The sequence below is a fragment of the Taudactylus pleione genome, unplaced genomic scaffold (assembly GCF_031769625.1).
Source record: "Taudactylus pleione unplaced genomic scaffold, aTauple2 ptg000073l, whole genome shotgun sequence".
Taxonomy (NCBI): Eukaryota; Metazoa; Chordata; class Amphibia; order Anura; family Myobatrachidae; genus Taudactylus; species Taudactylus pleione.
In genome coordinates this window covers 6058537-6083034 of record NW_028284475.1, presented here as the reverse complement: position 1 = coordinate 6083034, position 24498 = coordinate 6058537, and the positions used below count along the sequence as shown (strand labels likewise).

At 43.6% G+C, this 24498-nt stretch overlaps 1 protein-coding gene across 6 annotated transcripts in view; it reads right to left on the bottom strand.

Annotated features, from left to right (window-relative positions):
* Positions 1–4011: 4011 nt before the first annotated feature.
* The window catches only part of LOC148532583 (NACHT, LRR and PYD domains-containing protein 12-like), a 64067-nt gene continuing 43580 nt past the window's right edge, over positions 4012–24498 (bottom strand). For all 6 annotated transcript variants that reach the window (XM_088467632.1, XM_088467631.1, XM_088467630.1 and 3 more), the window contains 9 exons: positions 22510–22573; positions 21824–21981; positions 20115–20292; positions 14234–14299; positions 11548–13273; positions 10872–10958; positions 9062–9235; positions 6576–6740; positions 4012–4269 (listed from right to left, as the gene is read on the bottom strand). In XM_088467632.1, the coding sequence (XP_088323758.1) occupies positions 4179–4269; positions 6576–6740; positions 9062–9235; positions 10872–10958; positions 11548–13273; positions 14234–14299; positions 20115–20292; positions 21824–21981; positions 22510–22573 (2709 nt within the window). In that variant the 3' untranslated portion in view covers positions 4012–4178. The remainder of the gene's footprint in view (positions 4270–6575; positions 6741–9061; positions 9236–10871; positions 10959–11547; positions 13274–14233; positions 14300–20114; positions 20293–21823; positions 21982–22509; positions 22574–24498) is intronic.

Below are 24498 nucleotides of genomic sequence, written 5' to 3'. Positions count from 1 at the left end.
TTTCTGGCATTTAGGAGCAAATTGCTGATCATCATTTACTCCCATACCTTACCAGATTTTCATTCCAACCAATCAACTCGTTGGATGAAAGTTGGTCTAGTGTGTGGCCAGCTTTAGTGGCAATTAATAGGTGTCCCATAAGGTATCAATCTCCCCTAGATAATTCACCTGGGCATAAAGTAAAATAGGGCAGTAAGAGGGTTTAAAGCTACTGGAACTCCTGTCACTTTATTAATCATAGCGAACACTTCCTCCCAAAGAGGGTGAAGGAGTGGACAGCCCCAAAAAACATGTCACCAACAAAGCCACAGTTTCTCCATCAAAATGTGGAAAATGATTACCAAATTTTATGTTGCCAATCAGGAGTGAAATATGCTCTGTGTAACAGCTTAAAAACCATTTCTGAGTGATTTATGCATCGGGAAACCTTAAAACATGAGCGAAAACTACCTCTCCAATCTTCTTCCGTCAGGGTCATAGATAAATTCATCTCCCATTTGGTTTGACATGCCAACTTGCCCTTCTTAGCTTCCATTACCATTGAACGATACCACCAGGAGATGCCACCTTTATCATTGGAGGACTGAAGTTGAGACAATACATATTGTGGAAAAGGTGTTTTTTTCAAAGGGACAGGAAAGCTACTTTGTGTCACGACCAGGGTTTCTCGGCATGGTGGTCGACGGGTATTACCTGTGAGGTCACTGTGGCGGGGGGCGTCTAGCGGTGGTGCTGGTGTGTGGCGATGGGCATTGGCTGTGCGTGGCTCTGTGCGGGCATGTCGTCACGTTGGCCTGGTGAGGCCTGGCAGTGCTTCCGTTCCATTTGGCATGGGCGCCGCCATCTTGCCTCCAGCCATGTGATTTGCTCACCCAATCCTGGTTTGTCACATGCTCTCTCTGGCTAGTCATGGCACAGTACTTGGTATTTAGGGAGGTTCAGAGCCTCACTTCATTGCCAGTGCAACGTGTTTCTCAGCATAGCTGAGAGTTTCCTGTGCTCACCACCTGTTACCTGTGAAAAGCTACCTGCCTGCTTTTCTGCTCCAAACCCCGCTGGACTACCCTGCATCCTCCATTACCTTCCCCTTGCCTGAGTACCTGAGTCTGCTGTTCACCCTGCACCTTGCCTCCACTGACTCTTTGCTGGATATTTCTTCCTCAGTCTGCAATCTTCATTAATCAGTCACCACCTGGACAGTTCACCTTGTCTGCCACTACCTGGACATTTTCTATTTAACCAGTCACTACCTGGACATTTTCCATTGCCTGTCACTAACTGGACTTTCTACTATTTGCCTCAATACAGCTCCCAAGTGCACTTTAGAGCTATACCTGGACTTTCTGTTTTACCACATTCATGTCTCATTAAAAACTCCACATTTATTTTTAAACCTGCTTCAGTGTCTGCTCCTATTACCAACAAAACCAGAACCTCACACTTTGAATCCAGTGTCTTGATTGCAAATACCTACAAAAGTCCCTTTTGGGGGTACTACGGCGTTGTTGAAGGTATGTAAAGGAGGTTAACCCATCCTCACATAGAATATCGCTCACTACAAGAAGATCGCTCCCATCCCAAGTATCAAGGTCGAGATCAGGGGTCAGGTAAGCAATCCCTGTCAATGATAAAAATGGTGCAGGAAGTGACAACTCATCCATCAGGGTAACCATTTTATGCCAGGCCACAACCGTTGTATAAATAGCCATGACACCAATGTTTTCAGTTTGCCAGGGAGCCACAGTAAATCAGGAAGAGAGAATGGGTTTGCGACTGATCTCTTTATAAAACTACCCAGAGTTTGAGGGAGTTAACCTCAAACCAATCGCTTGCCTGATCTAACAGGCAGGCATATTGGTACTTCTCTAAATCAGGGAATGCCACGCCTCCCTCAAACTTAGGTAACAAAATAACTAATCTGGCTATTTTAGGCTTACTACCTTTCCAAACAAAATTAGTTAACACTTTATAGAATTTATTACAAAAGGATGCCGGAAGTAATCGGAGAATGGCTCGAAAAAAGTACAAAAGTTTAGGGAGAAACATAATTTTGGTAGCTGCAATCCTACCCAACCAAGATATCTCGTAAGCCATCCAATCCATTGTGAGCTCCTCAAACGCCTTAAGTAAAGGGTTGTAGTTGCAATCGAGAATATCTCCTTCTCTAGCTAAGTGAACACCAAGGTACTGCGAGCGTGACTGCCACAAATATTTATAAATCATGCGTACTCTACCCAGAACATCTGGAGGAACATTAAATGGAAGAGTCTCAGTCTTTGTAGTATTTAATAGGACATCTCTGCATACGAGGATAGAACGAAGTGTAAAGCTGGCCATCCACTATACAATTTTCTGTCAGATATCTGTCCAATCTGGCTGGTTGGATTGAAAACCTGGTAATGTATGGGAGCAAATGACAATCTACCATTTGCTCACAAACAATGGACAAAAATGGCTGTTCAAACAAATTGGTTAAAACACACAAATTTAACCAATTTGAACAATTTGTTTTGTCCTTCTTTTCAGTGTTTAAAACCATATGATCGACTGTCATGTGTGCCCATACATTACCAGGTTTTCATTCCAACCAGCCAGATTGGACAGATATCTGACAGAAAATTGTATATTGGATGCCCAGCTTAAGGCTGGTAAAGAATGTTCTGGCAGCACCTTTTTATCTCTCCCTGAACTTGGCCCTTCTTTCCCTGACAGGAACCCAATCACTCCCAGCTGTATTACTCCGCCCCTTCTTTTACAGTGCATGGATATTCCACACACTGGGGCACATCCTCACCAAAAAAAGAAGTGCCATATAAACCTCTATGTACATTTTTAAATACATTTTACATTGTATATTTTCACATATACAGTATGTAGAATATCTGTAGCAGTTCCTACACATTTACCATATTATAAAATATATTTATTTTATACCTATCGTGAACTACAATACACTTTTCAGAACATTAATTATCTGAAATTTCAATGCACTTACTCCTACAAATATCTACTATTTTATATAGTCATCGTCTTAGAATTGTGTATGTACATGAATGCATTCTAAACATATACATAAATTCCCTTTTTAGTGGTAAATATATGGATTACCACATTAATTATATTTTTATTTATATAATTTCTCTAACCCTTAACCAGGGTTACATAGACATTATGACTGTCGACATTTTGTATGCGACCCTCTGAGATAACCAGGAACATATCCTACTGATGTAGGTCTGCGTGCATCTTGCATTATTTGTTACTTTGCATAGGAATGTAATTGCAGGGCACTAGGAAAAATGCATTCAAATATAGTATTAGGCCCATGGTGTGTCGCTATCTCCGGTGTCCCAGGCCTTGATTTTCATTTTCCCAGGCCTTGGTCTCTGTCCTGCCAGGCCTTGGTCTCCCATTCTGCCAGGCCTTGGTCTCCCATCCTGCCAGCCCTTGGTCTCCTGTCTCCCATGATATGTGTTTACCCGAGGACTCCAAGACAGAGCCAGACTGCTAGAGTTTTGTTTTACTAACGCAGCGTTTCCTGGGCATAAATATAGTTTTCCAGCATGTTATCCAATAACTGACCCCAGCTTGTTCTGAGCTTTTTTAATTTATTTTGATTCTATGCCAACCATGGTCCTGCTTCACCAGTCATCAAGTGCACCAACAAAGGTGTTTTATCTTTGATGCGATGTTCTCTTGGTCTCCCATCCATATATACAGATCATATACCTCTGCCAGTAGATGTATATATGCTAGGGGCATTTGGCTGGAAGCCTGGTGACTATCAAATACTGGAAGGCTTCTCGTGATGAAGAAGTTGACTATTATTATACCTAGGTTGGGCCTTTTGTACTCTTCCCAACTACACAATTTAAAGATGACCTGTAATTTATATTATATGAGCTTTGCCTGCTGTGAGCCTTGTTAGCCCTCGATGGTGAGTACCAGGGACTGACCATGGCAAACGTTCACTGACACAAATGTAAGGAAGAGTCACTGACAAAGGATCTGTAATGTCACAAAAATAAATAATTTATTCATATTGTATGTATATTTACTCAATAGTTATACGAAGGTCTTATGTACAATGTCTACATGTTCCGAGATCCAGTATATAAACATTCTATATGCACTGCAAACATGGACGGCCACATGGGTGGGCGCTGGCTTCTCAGCATCTATCCGGTAATAACCTCTAACCCTGGTTTGCAGGATTCCAGCTGTTTTAAATGTTCTTCTGCTGCCTTAGAGAAATCATTTAGTTCAATCCTAGAAGGAGAAACACATCGCTATGATTACTGATCGTAATGTGGTAACAGGGGGTAAGATTATCTCCCCCCCATCCAGAGTTAAGAAAAGTATTTATATGCTGACTACTAAGTGGAGAATCTGTCTTTTAGTGTATGACACACATCTTAGCCTTTTCTATATTTCTATGTCATTGAATTGTTATATTTATATGTTATATTGAGAAATGTATTCTCTGTTTAACCTGTGTAATAATAATAAAAATATTATTCAAAAGAAAAGTATTTATTATGGACCAGACTTTCCGAAATTCAGCTCCCTCCTTCCCTACAGCAGGGGTCATAGCCAGGCGGTGATAACGTAATGGGGGCGGGGCGTGACCGCGCAATCGCGTCATCATGGCCTGGCCACCTCTTCACACTCCCCCACTGCAGGGGTTTCTATCAAAACTACGGGGGGGGTCGGAACAGGAGGCTTGCCTGCCATTTTGGGGTGCCGGGAGTGGCACCCAATATTCGGGAGGTTCTGGGCCAAATCAGGAGGGTGGGCAAGCCTGGAATGGACCCAAACTATTAGTCATCTGAAATGAGACAATCCCCTATTATATGAGATATGAATGGGAGCCAGGTGACCGGTTACTTTGAGGAAGCAGCCATTTACATACAAACGTGTCATTTCATTATAGCTTGGTGGGGCCATGCCAAATGGTCATGTTTTCATTTATGTAAGATAAGCGTTGGGGAGTAATGACTTTCTATAGCACAATCACTGAATTCATGTATGTATGAACCATAAGTAAATGGGATGCGCTGAAATAGGACGCACTGGTTGGACGCACCGGCAAAGTTGCAAAAACTTTATTTATTGTCTTTATTAAAATCAGTTGTCATTCCCCCAATTTCACACTCATTGTAGAATAATCAATATACAAAATAATAAAATAATTAATAACATGTCAGTTTATGCAATATAACACATAAAACCAGTGATGGTCAGTCTGTAATATTTCATTGTCTTATATTTTAATATATCTAGTTGATATAGAGGGCAGGCATTATCATATATTTGGGGAAGGGGTGTCACGTTCTTCTGTCTGCCTTATACACATATGGAGGCTGTTTCGGAATGGCTCACAATGGGGACACAAACCCTGGATGCCAGCTGCGGACAGATTGCGAATGATATGCTAATGCCCCCATAGATACTGAATTGTGCGCATCTATGCAATGGCGGCATTTGAAATGTGCAGCTGTCATCCCAATCGTCATCAATTGCACCTATCCCATACTGGGTGCAGATGACCCGTCCGAATTTGGTGACCACAGTGCATGGCATGGCTCAGAATAGTGAATAACACTGTCTACACGCCGATACACCCAGATAACGGTTCTCTAACATGCGATCGCATTGTTTCCACCCAGTAATCACACAGAAACACCCATTTATCTCCCACAGAGAAATGGCTGCAATCCGTGTGACTGCGCAGTAAAAGAAATCGCAGGATGCGGCCGCATTTAAACATACATGCGAGTCAGAACAGGCCCATGGTATTCAGGAAACTAATAATCCGTATTCTTCATAAACACTAAGGTGTATTAGAGAAGCAGGTGCACGCAGTTTACACCATTTGTATGTCACATACACTCACGCGTTTTACAGCATTTGCTTTCATAGTGAAATACACATTCGCTATTCGGTCTGAACGCAATTAACATGAAAGCTCCTGAATAGAGCAGGTATAGCTTTCCTTCTCATATATGAGAGAAAGAAATCATACACTGTAATATAAGCACAAGCCACAAAGAGATCGTATCTATTAGCTTCAGCCGTGGATCAGCAATCAGCCAATCAGAAGCATTTCACTAGCCCTGGCAACCGTCACCCTCAGCAGCATTTATTTGCACCAGCTCTCAGGCCCCCGCTTGTGATACGGCATTGACAGACCTATACGGGATTCTAATATGCAGGCCTGCATCTGATTACAAATACGTGAATACGCCCTTACTGTATCCAATCTAATTAAAAACGCCCCTCCCCCAATCCCGCCTCTCCATTCACATAGAATGACTCCAAATAAAAGATTGGGCATCAGGACTTCCTTTATTGCCAATAACATAATTGTAAACTGGATTGTAAAATGCAACTACTTGGTGTAAAACGCGTCAGTTCCCACTATGGTTTATATACTGTAAATAATAAATGTGTTAGGAGTACTTGTAGTTGTGATGTATGTGTGTAACGCTGAAAACACATAAAAAATTCTTACAATTTAATGTAACAAAAAATAAAATAAAATATAAAATAAAACAAAAATGAAATGTAATTACCTGATCTCTCTTAGGCTTGGGGACATCAGTATAAGATCCTTGATGTACTCGGTGCTGCTATCGGTGAAGTAATTGTGGCTCAGATTGAGGTGTGTGAGGTTTTTGTTGTCACTCAGTGAGACCAGAAATTGAGAATATTCATCTGTCAGCTTCACCTGCTGGAGCCTGCGAGAGAGACGAGCAGAACCCGTGTGTATAGGATATAGATGGGATTCAATATATAGCATCAAATATTATGATTGACAGGCTGAGGCCATTTGGGGGCGGGGAGGGGGCATCCACAGGGTCAGTTTTACAAAATGGGGGCGTGTCATCCCCATTTTGTAGGTGTGCCGAGGCCAAGAGATGCGCCTTCTGACACAGATTTCCTGGCCCCGGCAGAGGAGTTCCGACGGGCATGCTAAGTAAGACTAGGCTTGCTCAGATGGCCCATGACTGCGACCATCACCATCGCGATGGTGATTTAGTGCTACATCTTTGGACACAGCACTCTGATCTGTGATGCAGGCAGGAGGCATTTATCCACAACCACACAGCAGAGCTGATTGAATGGGCTCTCATCGTTGGAGCTCAGGGCCTGATTCAGAGCCGGACGCTCTTTGAGAGCGTTCGCTCTGAATCAGGGTGTCCCTGTTTTTTTTTTAAAGACGGCCTCCTGGCCGCTTGCTAAGCTGTGGGTGACCACCCACAGTTTTAGCGAGCGGCCAGGTAATGGTCGCGATGGTCACGACCATCGGGGCTTTCGGCACTTGTGGTAGGGTCTCGTTCCCGCAAGCCCCAGTGAGCTTTCGGCTGTAATAGAGCCGGAAGCTCACCCACTGACATCACTGGTGATGTCAGTGGGGCTGCCCCCAAACGGCAGGCGTTCCTTCGGGAACGCCTCCGTTTGGGCAGCCACCCCCCTGCCCGCTTCCAAAACGGGGCAAGCCATCAATCACAATCGACATCTGCCCCGCTTTGGTGCGAGACCTGTAGCGACGGAGCGCCAGTCGCTGGCCGGGTCTCGCGCATGCGCAGTGGGGGACCATCGACCCGCTTGCGATCGCTGTGCACTCGTGAGCGGGTCTGAATCAGGCCCTCTGTTTAAAGATTATTACTGCCACAAAGTGTTCCCAAAAATGCAAAGCGTCCATTCTACACAACTGCAAAGGAAAAGTTTAATAGAAATAATTGTATTGCCAGAACATTGTACCTCAGCAAATATGAAACAGGGGGATGGGGGTGGGGTGTAATGGCCTCCAATTTTGTGACAAAGGGCCTGATTCAGACCCACTCGCGAGCGGCTGTCCGCTCGCAAGTGGGTTGATGGTGTGCACTGAGCATGCGCACGACGGAGGGAGCTCCGTCGTGCGCATGCGCCAGACGCGACGAGCGAAGGACTTTCCTTCGCTCGTTGTGTCTGATCAAAGGGGGCGTGCTGTCGATGTTGATTGACAGCACGCCCCCTTTGGTGGGCGTGCCGGGGGCGTGCCTCCCAGACAGGCTCCGGCTCGCAGTGGCGATGGTCGCGATGGTCAAGACCATCGCGACCATCAATCTGCACGCTCGTATAGGCTGTGGGTGGTGACCCACAGCTATACGAGCGTCCAGGAGGACGCTCCATTTTTATGGAGGACGGCCCTCATTCAGAACGAGCGCTCTGCTCAGAGCGTCCGGCTCTGAATGAGGGCCAATGTCAGCACAGGCCTTAAACAATCATTGGTATGGATGGCCATTGACTATTGATGATTAACAACAATCGATGGTTAAGTACCCATGGTCTATGATTTTGGCATCGATGGCAGAGATCAAGTGGTTTTCCACCATCGATGGCACAAAACCATGCAATATTTTTTTTTACTTTCTACCAGATGCTGGGACACGGAGCCTAGCTCCGCCCCCCGACACGACCCACCTCCAACTCTGATTGGCCACATAATGGAGCAGGGATGACTATCGGTGGGCAAAACCATAAATTGTTTCCCATTGATGGTTTCTGATTAACAAGCAAACAACATCGATGGTTAACCCACCCATGGCCATCCCTAATCAGTGGTGATATCATGGATGTACCGGTCTTCAAGATATGAAAAAAATTACATAAAAAACGTGAATGTTTGATTGCCCTTACATATTTGTCATCGATTTTTGTGTCTTCTTTCATATTCTTATTAAATTATAAATAACATTACTGCCTCACAGCACTGAGGTCATGGGTTTGATTCCCACTACGGCTCTAACTGTGTGGAGTTTGTATATTCTCCCTGTGCTTGCGTGGGTTTCCTCCGGGTACTCCGGTTTCCTCCCACACTCCAAAAATATACTGGTAGGTTAATTGGCTCCCAACAAATATTAACCCTAGTGTGTGCACATGTGATAGGAAATATAGAGTGTAAGCTCCACTGGGGCAGGGACTGATGTGAATAGACAAATATTCTCTGTAATGCGCTGCGGAATATGTGTGCGCTATATAAATAACTGGTAATAAATAAATAAATTATACTCACGACAAATGTGTTATCCTGCACGTGTCACTGGAGAGAGCAGTCGTCAGCTCACAGAAGAAGTGTTTCCCGGCCAGATTGTTCCGATAAAGGTCGAGTTCCTGCAGGGTCTGGTTACTACTTATGGCACAAGCCAACAGCGTACAGGATCTCTCTGTTAGAGAGTTACTCCTCAAGCTGGAGAAGACAGGAATCATATCTGATGTACATACAGCACATTGCAGTCACCCATCACTAAAGGTACTGTACAGATTTAGCTAAAATGTCCTAAGCAGTTATTTGGTTGACAGTAACACTGCCGACAGCATAATGACCATCGACTGCCGACACGGGGCCTGATTCAGACCTGTTCGCTAGCAAGCGCTCGCTCGTAGCGAGTGATGTTTTTCAATGTGCACATGCGCACACTTTGTATTTCGCGTGCGCAAACTAGAACGAGCTATGGGGAAACTCTCGCTCGCCAAGTATAGAAAGCCCGGCTGAATGAGTGACAGGAGAGGCCGTTTGTGGGTGGTAACAGGGGCAGGCCACTGGAAACGGGGGTGGAGGTGCAAACGCAGGCGTGCCTGAGATTTTTAACGCCATTTCAGAGGCGTGCATAATTAACAGCCAGCGTCATAGGACACGTCACTTGCTAGAAATATACACTGAAGTGCTCGCAGTGCTTGCGGCAGGGTATAGTCAACCTCAAGCGCTGCGATCGCATCCGATGGTGCTCGATGTACCAATGTTTCATGCACTTTCTGGAGATGACGTGCGCAAGTGGGCGTCTTAAGACAGGCTGGTGGGCATCTACAAACACAAAGTGATCGCTCGCCAAAACAAAGTGGGCGTGCTTATGATTGCCCTGCGAGCGGCTGCCCTGATGTCACTTAGCTGAATTTCCATACGCTCGGAGCGAGCAATCGCATCTAGCGAACGGGTCTGAATCAGGCCCTCGGTTATAATGGGTATTATAACTTTAAAGTTATAATGGTGACACGGTAAAAATGCTTTAAATCACATTACAATAGTGGAGGCGTTCTCCCATTGGCATTTTGACCTGCTGCTGTAGTAGGTCAAAATACTGTCTGCAATTTGTATCCCGTTTATAGTCCTACTAATAAGGGTCAGCAACGTTCTCTTCGTAATTTTCTGCACTTGTTTGGAGCAGTCAAAGTAAACTTATTATATTTAATATATATATAAAAGATGTACAGTGCTTATAAAAAGCAAAATGTACAGAAAAAAGAGAATATTTGCAAAATCAATTAAAAATAAAAAAGGTAAAAAAGTTCAGAATGTAGATTATATTTGAGTTATTTAAACTGCCCCTTGACAGTGGTGGGTTTCCCATGTGAAGCACGTGCCTGGGGGTGCCCATTGCTGGGGGCGGCACAGCAGGCACATCAGGCCTCCCTGTATAAGATCCCTGGGAGGACACTGGCCTGATGTTGTTATTATTACTTATTTTCTTATTTTGCAGCCACTATGGGGGAGCGAGGTTGGGGCTGGCTTGGCTGTCCGGAGACATCAGGACCGGGCTCTAAACAAAGGGAGCGGATTCGGCAGTAACTTGAAATAGAGGTGGGGATTGAAGTTCAATAATATTGTGCCTAGGTGAGGTCTGATCCCTAAATTAGCCATAGCGCATGACACGGGCATTATTTTATCCCCAGCGTGTCCTGGCCTCCCCTTTCTCTTCCCCATGAGGCCATGGCCCTTTTCCGGGTGCATTATCTTATGTCCCTTTTTAAAAAATGGAGGGGGGGGGGGCACCAATGGTCTTTCTAGCACAGGGCAACAAAAAGTCTAGTTATGGCTCAGTACATACCTCAGCTTCTGGATCCGGCACTGTGAATGCGCTAGTATATGATATAATCGCTCAGTATCACAATCTTTCAGGTCATTGCTGGACATCCTGCAAAGTGTAAATGAAAAAATAACTGTATGGGAATAAGAAGACTGTATGTACCAAACACTACAACAAGCAAATCAGACGTTAAAATATAAACCAATATTGCATAATAAAATATTTCTCAGATCTACTCAGCAAATGAACCATGTAATGTATTTGTTTAGTGGCCTAGCATGTCTACCACCATGTCTGTATATACCACACAGGCACACTAGCCACCTGCCTAGAGCCACACAGTTCAGGGAACAGCACATAAATGGGAATGTTACAATGGAGGAATCTACTTATTCCAGTTAAACTAATAGAGGACAATGTATTGCTGTGTTGTATAAACAGTACAGTCCAGGCATGCAGGGTGCACAGTTATACATATTGGACCTCATTCAGAGTAAAGAGCAAACCTGCCAAAATGTGTAATTTTGTACCTTAGAAAAACCAAGTTGAGCTGTGGGGGAGACTGAATTAAAATTATTTGGGAGGGGGAGCATCATACAGAAGCTAAACTCTATCTTGTAGAGTAAACACAAAGTTGCTCAGTAATTGTGTGCTACATTCACAGTGTACACTTTATATACAACCCTGTCTACAGTACCTGAGATCTCGGACAAGATGAAGAAAGGGTGCTAGTCTCTCCAGCCCCTCGGTCTGAATAAAGCAGGAATCTAGATTGAGGCTTTCAACCTCTTTGCAAGACTCAAGGACGAAAGCCAACACGGTGCAGTCCACAGGTGTCAGGTGGATTTTTGAAAAATCTGTATTTACTTGGGGCCCAAGACTATTTAACACCAAAGCTTTGTTCCGGGACTCAAAGAAGTGAGCAAACACATTCAGGCGCTTTTTTATCTTCAAATTCTCATGCTCTTCATCATCATCTTCCATAGGTTCATCTTCCAGTGACATACTCTTAGAAAGCCAACTGATAACATCTATGGAAGCTTGCTGAGAGAGTTCCCCCAAATAAGGGGTCAAAAGAGACCTGGTCGACCTATCTGAGAGACCGCAGAGGAACCGAGAGAATATTTCAGTTCGGCCATCTTCACAATACCTGGATTCTTCAAGAGATTTCTTTAACCTCTCGGGAGAATAGTCAAGATAGTGGACTAAAGCAGAAATAAACTCTTGTATTATGAGATGTAAGAATGAAATGGGCAAATTAGGAGCTTGATCAGATTCGATCAAAAAACTTGACAAGAGATTTGACGATGTGTCCACACTGAATGACCCTAAATGTCTGCTATCAAATTCAAGAATGTGATGCATCATTCCATGTTCTGCCATCCACCCAATGGACGTTAGGAGTTTCCGAGCATTGCCTGTATCATGACTGTGATTGGCCAGAATGTTAGTAACAAAAACTACAAAGAGCTGTGTCACTGTTTTGGGCAATAAAAACATCTGATCGGTGTTTGCTGTTTGAGGTTTGAAGGACATTGATAATACAGTACAGATGATCCAGCAGTAGGATGGGATATAACAGAAAGTGTATAGAGCGTCATTCTCCCTGACATAATGAAATGCCTTCTCTGACCGTTCCTTGTTTCCAAAGAATCGTTCAAAGTACATCTTGCGTTCTTTGGGGAAGAAGCCCATGATCTCAGAAACTCGTTGGAAGAGACTGGTATCCATTGATGACAGCTTGGTTGGGCGGCTGGTCATTAACACAGAACAACCCTTGAGAAGAGACTGTCTCAACAAACTGACCACAATCACAGTCACATGTTCTGGGCATTGTATGTTGGTGCAGTATTGACTTGCTGAGAAATCCATTTGGTGATTACATTCATCTAAACCATCAAATATAAAAAGCAGTTTTTCTGGATCCTGTAAAATGGTTTCAAGGTGCTTCTGAAGATAGGGATACTGATGAAGAATCATTGCCTCCAGGCTGACCTTACCCAGTTTGTTAAGTTCCCGGAATTTGAAGAAAAAGATAAAAGCAAATCTCTGATAGAGTTGTCCATGGACCCAGTCGTAGACAAACTTCTGCATCAGTGTGGTCTTCCCTACTCCAGGGACTCCGCCCACCATGACACTTCGCGGACTACATCCTGATCGATGACACCAGCGAAAAAGTCTCCTGGGGGCAATGCGTTCCAATGAGTTCTGGGCTTTCTCCAAGTAATACTCGTGTTTCCCACCAGTGTCTATGATCTCGTGTTGAGAACGACCTCGGAAATTCTGGCTGGAGACGAGAACCAGATCCAAATAGTGGTCAGAAATGGGGACATGTTGAGCATCTTTCTTAGATCCTGGAGCTCTGCACTCCACCAGCTTTTGTGTCTTCTCAAACAGATGTTGCTTGTGGCGATTCTGAATTTCTAAAGCCAAACAAAATATAAAGCTCAAAGTGACAAAGAAATGTAAAACATGGTCATATAATAGTATGCACTATACTATTTAATTTAATGCCCCACAACTGTCCCAAATGTTAACCTTCTTAAACTACTAAGACATTATAGGACAAATGTTATTTTTGTTCAGTCAGCTTCCTAGTGTTGCTTGTGTTTTGAAGCCTAGAAACTAAATGGGTATAATAAGAAAAAGGATGAACAAGTTGGGGTGCTTGGGGCACATGCTGCCTGATTATACCTGGTTCTACCCTAGAACCATAAAGTTATGGAAACAGATAAAATGGTACAATTTATGGCGCTAGTACGATGGAACAGCAGAAAGAATAACCACAGGGAAAGACATAAGATAAATATGAAAAAGGCCATTGGCGATTGGCCTGAGAAAGCTAATAGCTTGAAACGCGTCAGTCTTTATGGACTCTGTTGACCTTGATCCTGCGTGCCATTGTTGGGACGTGTACCAATTTGTAACCTGAGACACAATTTGCTGAGTGAGAGGATCCTGTATTGATACATTTAAATATTTATGTTTTCTTGTGTGTGTTACTTTAATAATGTGCAAAAAATCTATTGGCTAAAAATGATAAACATACTATGAAGTGATTTGTCTCCTGACATGGATAATCGTGTTGGAACAAGGTGTTTATCCATCACTTACAAGAGCCCTTTAGACGCGTCCAACAATTCTACCACCCGCCACGTTGTGATTTACACCACATTTTTTATACATTTATCTCATGTCTCTCTTTATGGATATTCTTTTTGCTGTTCCATCCCACTAGCACCATCGATAGCACCATTTTCTCTGTTGCAATAGGTGTAATACTTATAATATACTGTATTTACACGTGGTCCTATTTTATCTATTCAGTAAACAACATTCTCACAAGTTTATAATTTTGCCTGCACAGGTTTAGATTTTCTTACCTGTAATATCTGCAGCCAGTGAGTGTCCGTGTTGATCCAGCAGAATCTGCTCCGCCAAAGTCTGACCTAAGAAATAATACAGTCACTTTCATAATTCCATAGAGTTAATCGGGTGCAACTCCCTACAATGCCCCAGATGGCTGATTTTTGTGAACCAATGATCCAGCCAAAACTGATGCCAAGGAAACCAGATTCAGTGCAAAGGACTCTGTTTAAAAAGTCTCCAGGCTTCCATATGGGGCATATGTAGGGACTTTTAGGCTGCCCCCTCCAGGTCGGCTCTCTCCTCACAGCTGGTGGGTGGTGCGGAGGGGGGGGTTATTCGTGACGGCTCAAATCGCATCATCATGTCCCCATCCCTGCTGTACAGAGCCAATATTACAGACACTGTAAAGCGGGGGACAGGAGTACAATGACGCAATTCAGCACGAATCGCATCATCGTCCACCCCAGGTGCCCACTTTTGTTCAGTAAGAGGGCAGCCACGGCCGAGGTGTGGGCCAGCGGCAGCCGGTTCCAGGAGACTTGCCTAGTCTTCCGGGTGGTTGGGAGCGACACCCGATTTTCAGGAGGCTCCCGGCCATTTCGGGAGAGGAGGTAAGTATGACATGGGGCTGGTAACCTACCTATAATTGTTGGGATTTTGTAAAGTGGTCTGTGAGCAAATCACAGGAATCTGGCGAACTGCAGAAGTGTCTTTATTTTCAAACTGTTGTTGTTACCTACTATAGGGCACCGAGGTCCACCTTCATTACCATATTATTGATACTAGGATTGTCACAGGTGCAGGCAGGGTGCAAATCTAGATTCAGCTGCAGTATTTGGTGGACTCTCAAACTTGCCACTTTTCCATGACCCTTGTTTTTATGCCTAATGCTATTTCAGCTGCTGTACAATCTGTCTATTTAAAGGGCTTTTTTTGTTTTAAATAATAAATATTTGGTTATGTTAACTTACAATTTATGGTCATCGTACAATTCTATTAAGTGATACATTCCTAGATTATTGATATTAAAAAAAATGTAAGCCTTTTGGTGATTTCCACTTTTGGAAGGTGATCAGAGTTACATTTGTAGTACGTTTCTTTTTGACTGTCTATATGGGGAAAGACATTTTACAACAGCAAACAACCAGAGAAGAAGACAACTCAGTCAACGCCATCTAAGGGCATATATTGGTATTTGCTTTATCTGGGAATGCTGTCTCCAACTGGTATTTCCATTTTTGGATTTTTTTTTTTCTCCTGGCCGGATAGAATTACTTTTTTAGTTTTTTTTTTTTTTTTTTTCTTACTGTAGTTAGTTTTGTCAGTTCTCCTGTTATGTAATTATCACAGCATTTGAAGAAAAAAAAAAAAATGTACCAGGGAATTTGTCCTGGAAGACCAGGACAAAAGGTGGTAGAGACCAGGAAATCTGAACATGTGAAAGTGCAGACACTGTCCAACTTAAGAGTTTTTTTTCCCCCTGCCCTTTACAGACTACACAATCCATTTCCTTAGATCTGCTCCCTACAAGGGCACAGCAATACATTATGGATCACTCAGTAACACCAGACTTGGTCAATACGGGGTCCCTAAACTGTTACTGGGAATTTATCCTCGCCACGATCAGAGCTGCCTCACAGATCATCCCCTAGGTGTCTAGTATGAACTACTGTGTGGTTCCCTCACTATCCTACCAAGCACCTTTGTACTCTTACTGTATTCAGAGCTGGCCCTAGGCATAGGCATTCTAAGCAAATGCCTAGGGGTGACTGGAATGCCTAGGGGCATTCCAGGGCTCTACTGCCCCCTTCCCCTCCCCCCCCTCTGCGACACTGCCCACAGAGCTGGCTTAAGTGGGGAGCGCAGGGGGTAAGTATCCCCGTGCCCTCCTCTCTGACTGAGCCCCTGCCACAGATCGGATCACTATATTGATCCGATCTCCGGCGCTGCGCACGCGCACCTTGCTGCCGCTGGCAGCAGTGACAGCCGCCGGCGCCGCAGAGAAGTGCTGGGTAGCTGAGCGACGACTCAGCTGTCCAATGACTTGTGACATTGCAGCCTGCGTCTCAGTGACTGGCAGGCTGCAGGGAAGGAAGAGGCAGGAGGAAGGGAGGGCACAGCCGCAGCCCAACCCCTAAGCATGGAGGTGGATGACATGAGAGGAACATGCAGTCTTTCAGCCAGAAAAGGTTATACAGATTGTTTATTATTTTTTTACTAATTAAATTTAAGGGCACTGGGTCCTATGTGTACAATATATATATATATATTTATATATATTTATTAGGGATGTGCAGGCTCGGATAGGTTCGAGTTTGCACGTGGAGTTCGGATTTTTCCCTCCAAAAAAACGGAACTCAGAACGAGGCAAAACGTCATCTTACATGGACGAACATCATCATTCCTGGACAAAAGACCAGGAATGATGATGTTCGTCCATGTAAGATGACGTTTTGCCTCGTTCTGAGTTCCGTTTTTTTGGAGGGAAAAATCCGAACTCCACGTGCAAACTCGAACCTATCCGAGCCTGCACATCCCTAATATTTATATGATGTGTATGTATGTGTTATGTGTACAAAATATATATATATATATATATATATATATATACACATACATACACACATACAGTCAGGTCCATAAATATTGGGACATTGACAGAATTTTCATACTTTGGCCTCTATTCACCACCACAATGGCTTTGAAATGAAACAAACAAGATGTGATTTAACTGCAGACTTTCAGATTTAATTTGAGGGTAATTACATCCAAATCAGGAGAACGGTGTAGGAATTACAACGGTTTCTATATGTGCCTCCCACTTTTTAAGGGGCCAAAAGTAATGGGACAAACTAAACAATCCTAAATCTAACTTTCACTTTTTAATACTTTGTTGCAAATCCTTTGCAGGCAATTACAGCCTGAAGTCTGGAACGCATAGACATCACCAGACGCTGGGTGTCATCCCTGGTGATCCTCTGCCAGGCCTCTACTGCAAATGTCTTCAGTTCCTGCTTGTTCTTGGGGTATTTTCCCTTCAGTTTTGTCTTCATCAAGTGAAATGCATGCTCAATCGGATTCAGGTCAGGGGATTGACTTGGCCATTGCATAACATTCCACTTTTTAGCCTTAAAAAACTCTTTGGTTGCTTTTGCAGTATGCTTCGGGTCATTGTCCATCTGCCCTGTGAAGCGCCGTCCAATGAGTTCTGAAGCATTTGACTGAATATGAGCATATAATATTGCCCGAAACACTTCAGAATTCATTCTGCTGCTTTTGTCAGCAGTCACATCATCAATAAATACAAGGGAACCAGTTCCATTGGCAGCCATACATGCCCACGCCATGACACTACCACCACCAAGCTTCACTGATGAGGTGGTATGTTTTGGATCATGAGCAGTTCCTTTCCTTCTCTTCTCTTCCCATCACTCTGATACAAGTTGATCTTTGTCTCATCTGTCAATAGGATGTTGTTCCAGAACTGTAATGGCTTTTTTAGATGTTGTTTGGTAAACTCTAATCTGGTCTTCCTGTTTTTGTGGCTCACCAATGATTTGCATCTTGTGGTGAACCCTCTATATTCACTCTTGTGAAGTCTTCTGTTGATTGTTGACTTTGACACATATACACCTACCTCCTGGAGAGTGTTCTTGATTTGGCCAACTGTTGTGAAGGGGTTTTTCTTCACCGGTGCGTTCTTTCTTTTTAAGAATGTTCCAAACAGTTGATTTGGCCACACCTAATGTTTTTGCTATCTCTCTGATGGGTTTGTTTTGATTTTTCAGCCTAATGATGGCTTGCTTCACTGATAGTGACAGCTCTTTGGATCTCATATTGAGAGTTGACAGCAACTGATTCCAAATGCAAATGTCACACCTAGAATCATCTCCAGACCTTTTACCTGCTTAATTGATAATGAAATAATGAGGGAATAGCCCACACCTGTCCATGAAATAGCTTTTGACTTGATAGTCCCATTACTTTTGGCCCCTTAAAAAGTGGGAGGCACACATTGAAACTGTTGTAATTCCTACACTTCTCACCCGATTTGGATGTAATTACCCTCAAATTAAATCTGAAAGTCTGCAGATAAAGCACATCTTGTTTGTTTCATTTCAAAACCATTGTGGTGGTGAATAGAGGCCAAAATCTGAAAATTCTGTCAATGTCCCAATATTTATGGACCTGACTGTGTATATATATATATATATATATATATATATATATATATATATATATATATTAGGGATGTGCAGGCTCGGATAGGTTCGAGTTTGCACGCTGAGTTTGTCCAGGAATGGTGATGTTTGTCCATGCCAGATGACGTTTTGCCTCTTTCTGAGTTCCATTTTTTTAGAGGGAAAAATCTGAACTCAGTGTGCAAACTCGAACCTATCCGAGCCTGCACATCCCTAATATGTATATATGTGTGTGTGTGTAAGTATTTATGTATATATATATATATATATATATATATATATACACACATAATATATAAATATATATATATATATATATTTATTTATATATTATGTGTGTATATATATATATATATACATAAATACTTACACACACACACATATATACATATTTGTTTGTTTGTTCATATTTCTTTGTTCTTTATTTTAGATAATATATATATATATATATTATCTAAAATAAAGAACAAAGAAGAAGGGGCGCCACATAGTGCATTAAAACATAAAGGTGTTTATTACACAACAGCAGATACTGTGGTGAATATGCGTACCACAATGAGCGGTCAAATACCACCGCATGTGGACCAAATGAACACAGATATTAGCCGAGGTATCACCAGTCGTCTCCGGGTCATCCGTCAGCAGTGGAAACAGTCTCATAGTGCAACGCCAAACCACGTTCCAACGCGTTTCGTCATCGACTTCGTCAGCCTCCTAGGGCACCAAATTTCCTAGGGCTGGCTCTGACTGTGTTAGATGGACACACCGCCAAAAACAGCCCACACCACTGACTGATAAATTACCCCGTTACTACTGCAATGGTACGACACTTCTTATGTGCCCATTAATGTACTCAGTGGAGGTGGGAACTATGGCTTTTTCCCATAGTGGGATGCAGTTTATAGACCGACGGACTAAATGCCACCGGTCTATATCCCGTCACGAGAAGCCAGACAGGGGACTTCAGTTCAGCGTCAAAATACCGACGCCTATCTGAATCCAGATGCCGGAAAACCCAAGGACGACAGCCCGAATGAGGCAAATTCAGGGCATCCTTTGTGTTAGCCACGGGGGGGTGGGGGGGTAGGTTTAGGAAGTATAGCTGGGTTAGGGTTAAGTTTTGGGGGGGGAAGGTTAGGTTTAGGCACCCCCGGGGGTAGGTTAGGGGTTAGGCACACACCCCCTCCCGGGAGGGTTAGGTTTAGGGTTTGGAAGGGGGGGGTTAGACACCCCTAAGGGAAAGGCTAAACAGCCGCCGGTATTACATACTTATTCCTCCATAGCAATTAATGAGATTTTTGCTCTCATTTGTCTATGATATTCTAGAAAATAATAGACAGCGTTTGATTGGTTGCTGTGGGCATCACTTCCATTTGTATGTTTTCTATGTGGGACTGCAGCTGAATCTGCACGCGATACGCTACGTTACAGTGTTACAACCGCTGACACTGTAACATAGCATTTTGCATGCAGATACACCCGCAGTCACACACAGAACATAGGCATGCCGCATGTCATTTTACATCAGCAGAAGCTTGTGCATCGCTTGCGGATAAGACACATTTGAAGGCAAAAAGTCACTCGGCACTACTGAGTCACACGGCGCCCACACGCAACGTGAAGCGCACGTAGGATAGATGTATGTGAACATATCTGTAGATAGATGGACAGACGGACAGAGACCCGGTGTTACCTGTGTGACTGATTTCATCCAGTACTGCCAGTAAATTAGGATGTGGGTGATCACCCTGTAGAACATAGAGACTTTCCCAGAGACCAATCACAGATTCTCTTCCCATTTCCACAATGTCTTGTATTAATAGATGAGCAAATACTGAGGCACCGAGTGTTTTCAGCAATTCTGTATAATACTAGAAGATATACAACAATTCCAAATGTAACAAAATATTATTCCATCATAAATATAATAAATAAAAAAAAACTGCATACAGTGGGATGATGATTGTACTGTACAGATGAAGCAGACTTTACTACAACATTTCTCTCTCTCTCTGTGCAGTAAATAAGATGCAGTTATACCTGTAAGCTAACGTAACTCTCTGCATAAAGTCTGCTATGGCATTTCCATTACAATTCACTTAGACTTTTCTGAAATCCCTGTTTACATCCTTTGCCAGCCTCAATAGCAATGTGGCACTACCATGGCATCCACAATAAGGCAGAACCAGGGCATGACTGGCACCTCTGACATAGGACCACCTCTATACACTATGGGGTGTCTGCAGGTCAGTCAGGAAATACCTCCACTGGGTATCATGGTTAGAAAGAGGAGCTCGCTGCTGATTGGTGGAGGAACCTTACTAACAGGGGCGGATTTAGGGGTGAGGGCGACGCTAGGCCCAACAGTAATGCCCGCCCCCCCACCTCCCAAATGTATTATTTTCATTTTTTAAGTTTAAAGTAAAATAATAAATTCAGCCATGATCTGTGATATTTCGTCTTGTTTTTAATGATGAGTACATATTTACTAAGAAGGACAGCTTACATGGACTGTCTGTGCATGTCCTACCTACCACGCTTCACCCAAAATGGCGTACGGTACGTTACAGTGGGATTATTTTGAAGTTACAGGGAAATGTCAGGCTGACTGTAATAAAACTAGCAGCCGAATGCCGCCCCCGGTAAGTGGCACCCCCAGGCACATGCCTCATGGGTAATTCACCACTTCCCACTAATGGAGGGGACTTGGAAGATATAGGTGAGTAGGGAATTGGTATGTATTGCCGGCGGCTGTTTAGCCACCGGATCAAATACAGACAGTGGCAGCCTGGCGATTTGAAATCCTGACAGCAGAAGGTAGGTACCCAAACCCTCCCCTCCTCCCCAACCCTAACCCCCCCCTAGTGGTGCCTCCCAGGAGGTACCTTACCCTAAGTCCCCCCAGGGATCCCTAAACCTAACCCCCCACCCCCACAGCTACACGCTAAGACACCGGGCTTACGTCCATTCGGTATGCCGGATGTCGGGATTCCGTAGTGGGGCTAATGATAGGCATCGGGATTTCGACGCCTATCTTTAGTCTCATGTCGGGATGTCAGTGACGGACTATCCTGTCCGCCTGTATCCTGACTACAACCCGGTGAGTAGTGTGTGCTCTCTGCAATGTACACAGGTAGCACTTCATCAGAGAGATCCACCTCAATGGCCTACATGAGGAAGTCCCTACAATAATCACAGGAAGCTCCTGCCCATCACAAGCCTACTACACATGGGTATTAGACTTAGGTTGGAGAGAGCCTGCTGGTGATTGGTGTAGAGGGTCCCTCTGAAGTGACGGAGTGGAAAGGGGGGGGGGTAATGTAAGAGCAGAGCATGTGGCTAATGCATTGTTAGAATTCTAATCACTTCTGTTAACGTATTAGTCAACTTAGCAGCCCCTACCTCAGCATTCAAGATGTTCCGCGAGCTCAGCTCCCTTATAATGTCTTCGGCCATAGTCTCCACAATGTAGGTCAGATCATCTCCCAAATACTCGTATATCATCCTCAGCTCTGAATCTTCATACTCAGAAAGCTGCTGGAGGAATTTCTGCTTGTCCTCTGGGTATCGGAGAAAGAAAAAAAATAAACTGAGTTTATACTCCAGGGAGCCAAGAGCCAACCAGTGATGTTACTATGCTTTAGGGGTGGGGTGTGTGTGGCGGGGAGGGGTGCATATTGTATTTATATGTTATGTTGTATTTTGATTGCAACTTTCTGGTGCTTTTTATGATACAGTATTGTCTACACCTTTGTATTTTATTCAATACTAATTTTTACACCAGATTACTGTATATTGTACTTATGTCCCCCTTCCCTGTCATTTTAAGTTGGAGAGATATTACTAGTATGATACTGTCATTCAAAGCTACTCTAATTCCCATATTGTACTATAGTTATACTTTACACATCTAACTGTTGATACATAATCTACTGAATGTCACTTCATAGAAATAATTTTAGAAATATGGATATGCTATAAGACATTATTTCTATCTACGTGAATAGCAAGTTAGGTCTCTTTATTGTACAGAACATATTCTGCTATTTTTTTATTTATTTGTTTTTTTAAATTAAAGCAATACTAACCATCAACAACAACTTTTCCACGGAACGTATCCATTGTCTCGGTTGGCAGAGTAACGAGCAGGACCTTGAAAAGAAGAAATGAAATTATTATTATACGTCTAATACTCACATAAATATAAAGGTTGATGAATAAAAGTCGGTACTTCATATATCACAGTACACTACAGGGAAGGACTTCGATGGAAGAGGTCAACAAGGATATGGCAGCAAGGAGTGAACAACCTATGCGTTACACTGAAAAATGGCTGGAGTAATTAAATATTAAAATGCAGAACTGGTTTAAAGAGTGTTTATGTTACTATAAAATCACTGCATCTTTTCCCTCGCACCTCCAGAGCAAGTCTGATTTTTCCTAAAATTGTTATTTCAGGAAAAATCAGTGGTACTTGCTCTGGGAACTCAGCGGGAGTACGAATTAAGATTTTGGAAGTTTCGAATTAGCTTAATTAGTCCTTAGTCACTCACCTTCCGAAGCGGTGTCTTCTGCATCCCGCATCAGGAGCTGGGTCTTCTGCAGTAGGGCGAGTATATGTAAGTATATAGGAGTGTTTCTAAGCATGTATGTGTGTGTGCATGAGTGTTATGTGTGTGCGACCCCACCGTGTGAGTGTATACCCTCCGTAATAGACGCTGAGAGAACTACATCTCCCAGCAGCCCTTGCTCCTCCCACCAGCCCCCAGAGCCTCCCAGCAGCCCCGTCCCTAGTGACAAGATTGAGGGGAGGCCACTGGGAGCCACGGAGACCTCCAGACAGGCGAGTATAATTTTTTTACGCACCGTGGGGTTTTCAACTCTGGAAACCCTTCAACCACTTTTTTTTTTTATTCAATTGGATACCATGGGTATTGGGAGCGTGCATAATTGGGGCACAAGGTTTTTTACCTTGCTAAAACCCAACTGGATATGTCCCATAGAGGACAGAGTCTCAAAAGGGAGGACTTATTGAAAGAAAAGACACCTAGAATTATAGGTAACATTCTACCTTGGGTGAGTCAGTTTACTAATAAGAGCGATCATACTAGCAAATAGGCCAAGGAGCTATGGCCGATAGTGTCCTCTGATCCAGAGCAGAGTTCCTTGAATAACATCAGATTGATGGCCAGTTACACCAGAAATCCTAATATCAAGGACCTGGTAGTTAAAAACGACATGTATGACCACAAGTAATAGAAGTTCTCAGTAGGACAGGAGGATGTTACAAATGCACAGGGTGCATGACCTGTAGCTACCGTATTACAGGTGACTGTTTATGCATCCCTACATTCATATTCCTAATATATCTCCTGCCTTACACTACGTGGGTTACACTACGTGGGCAAGACAGAGAGACAATCTAAACTCAACATAGAGCAGCATCAGAGCAGCTATTGCTACAGGGACCAGTGAACAAGCTGTAGCAAGACGTTTCACAGAGGCCCAACACAATATGGCCATACTGCAATACTGCATTATAGATCAAGTACCACCATCAATCAGAGGAGGCGACAGGCAACGTTATTGCAAGTAGAGAGTAAACGGATCTTAAATACAGTCAGCCCTAGAGGCCTTAATGAATCACTAAGTCTCAATTGTTTCTGATTCCTTTTACACCAAAGTGCAGATCGGGATCAGACCCGGCACAGAACCCTTTCATATTGCGCTGCCAACCCAGGACATTCCCAAGTCGGCGCTGTTCACACCGGAGCCGGGTCTGTAGTGACCAGGCTCTTCCGGTGTTGAGGTGGATGCTTGGAGATGAGGTCTTCTCTAAGCGCCACTGAAGCCAGCCAATCGGGTGGCATGCGGCACAATCCGTGTCATCGTGACCCGGATTGCGCCATTTGCACGGGAACGACCCGTGGCAAAAGTACCCGAGTTGGATCCCCGGGTCCTGGTGAATCCATTTACACTGACAAAACTCCCGGGTTGATGCGCATCAACCTGGGATTTTTATGTCGGTGTAAAAGGGGTATTATAAAGAAGTTAATTTGTGCAACAACATATCTACG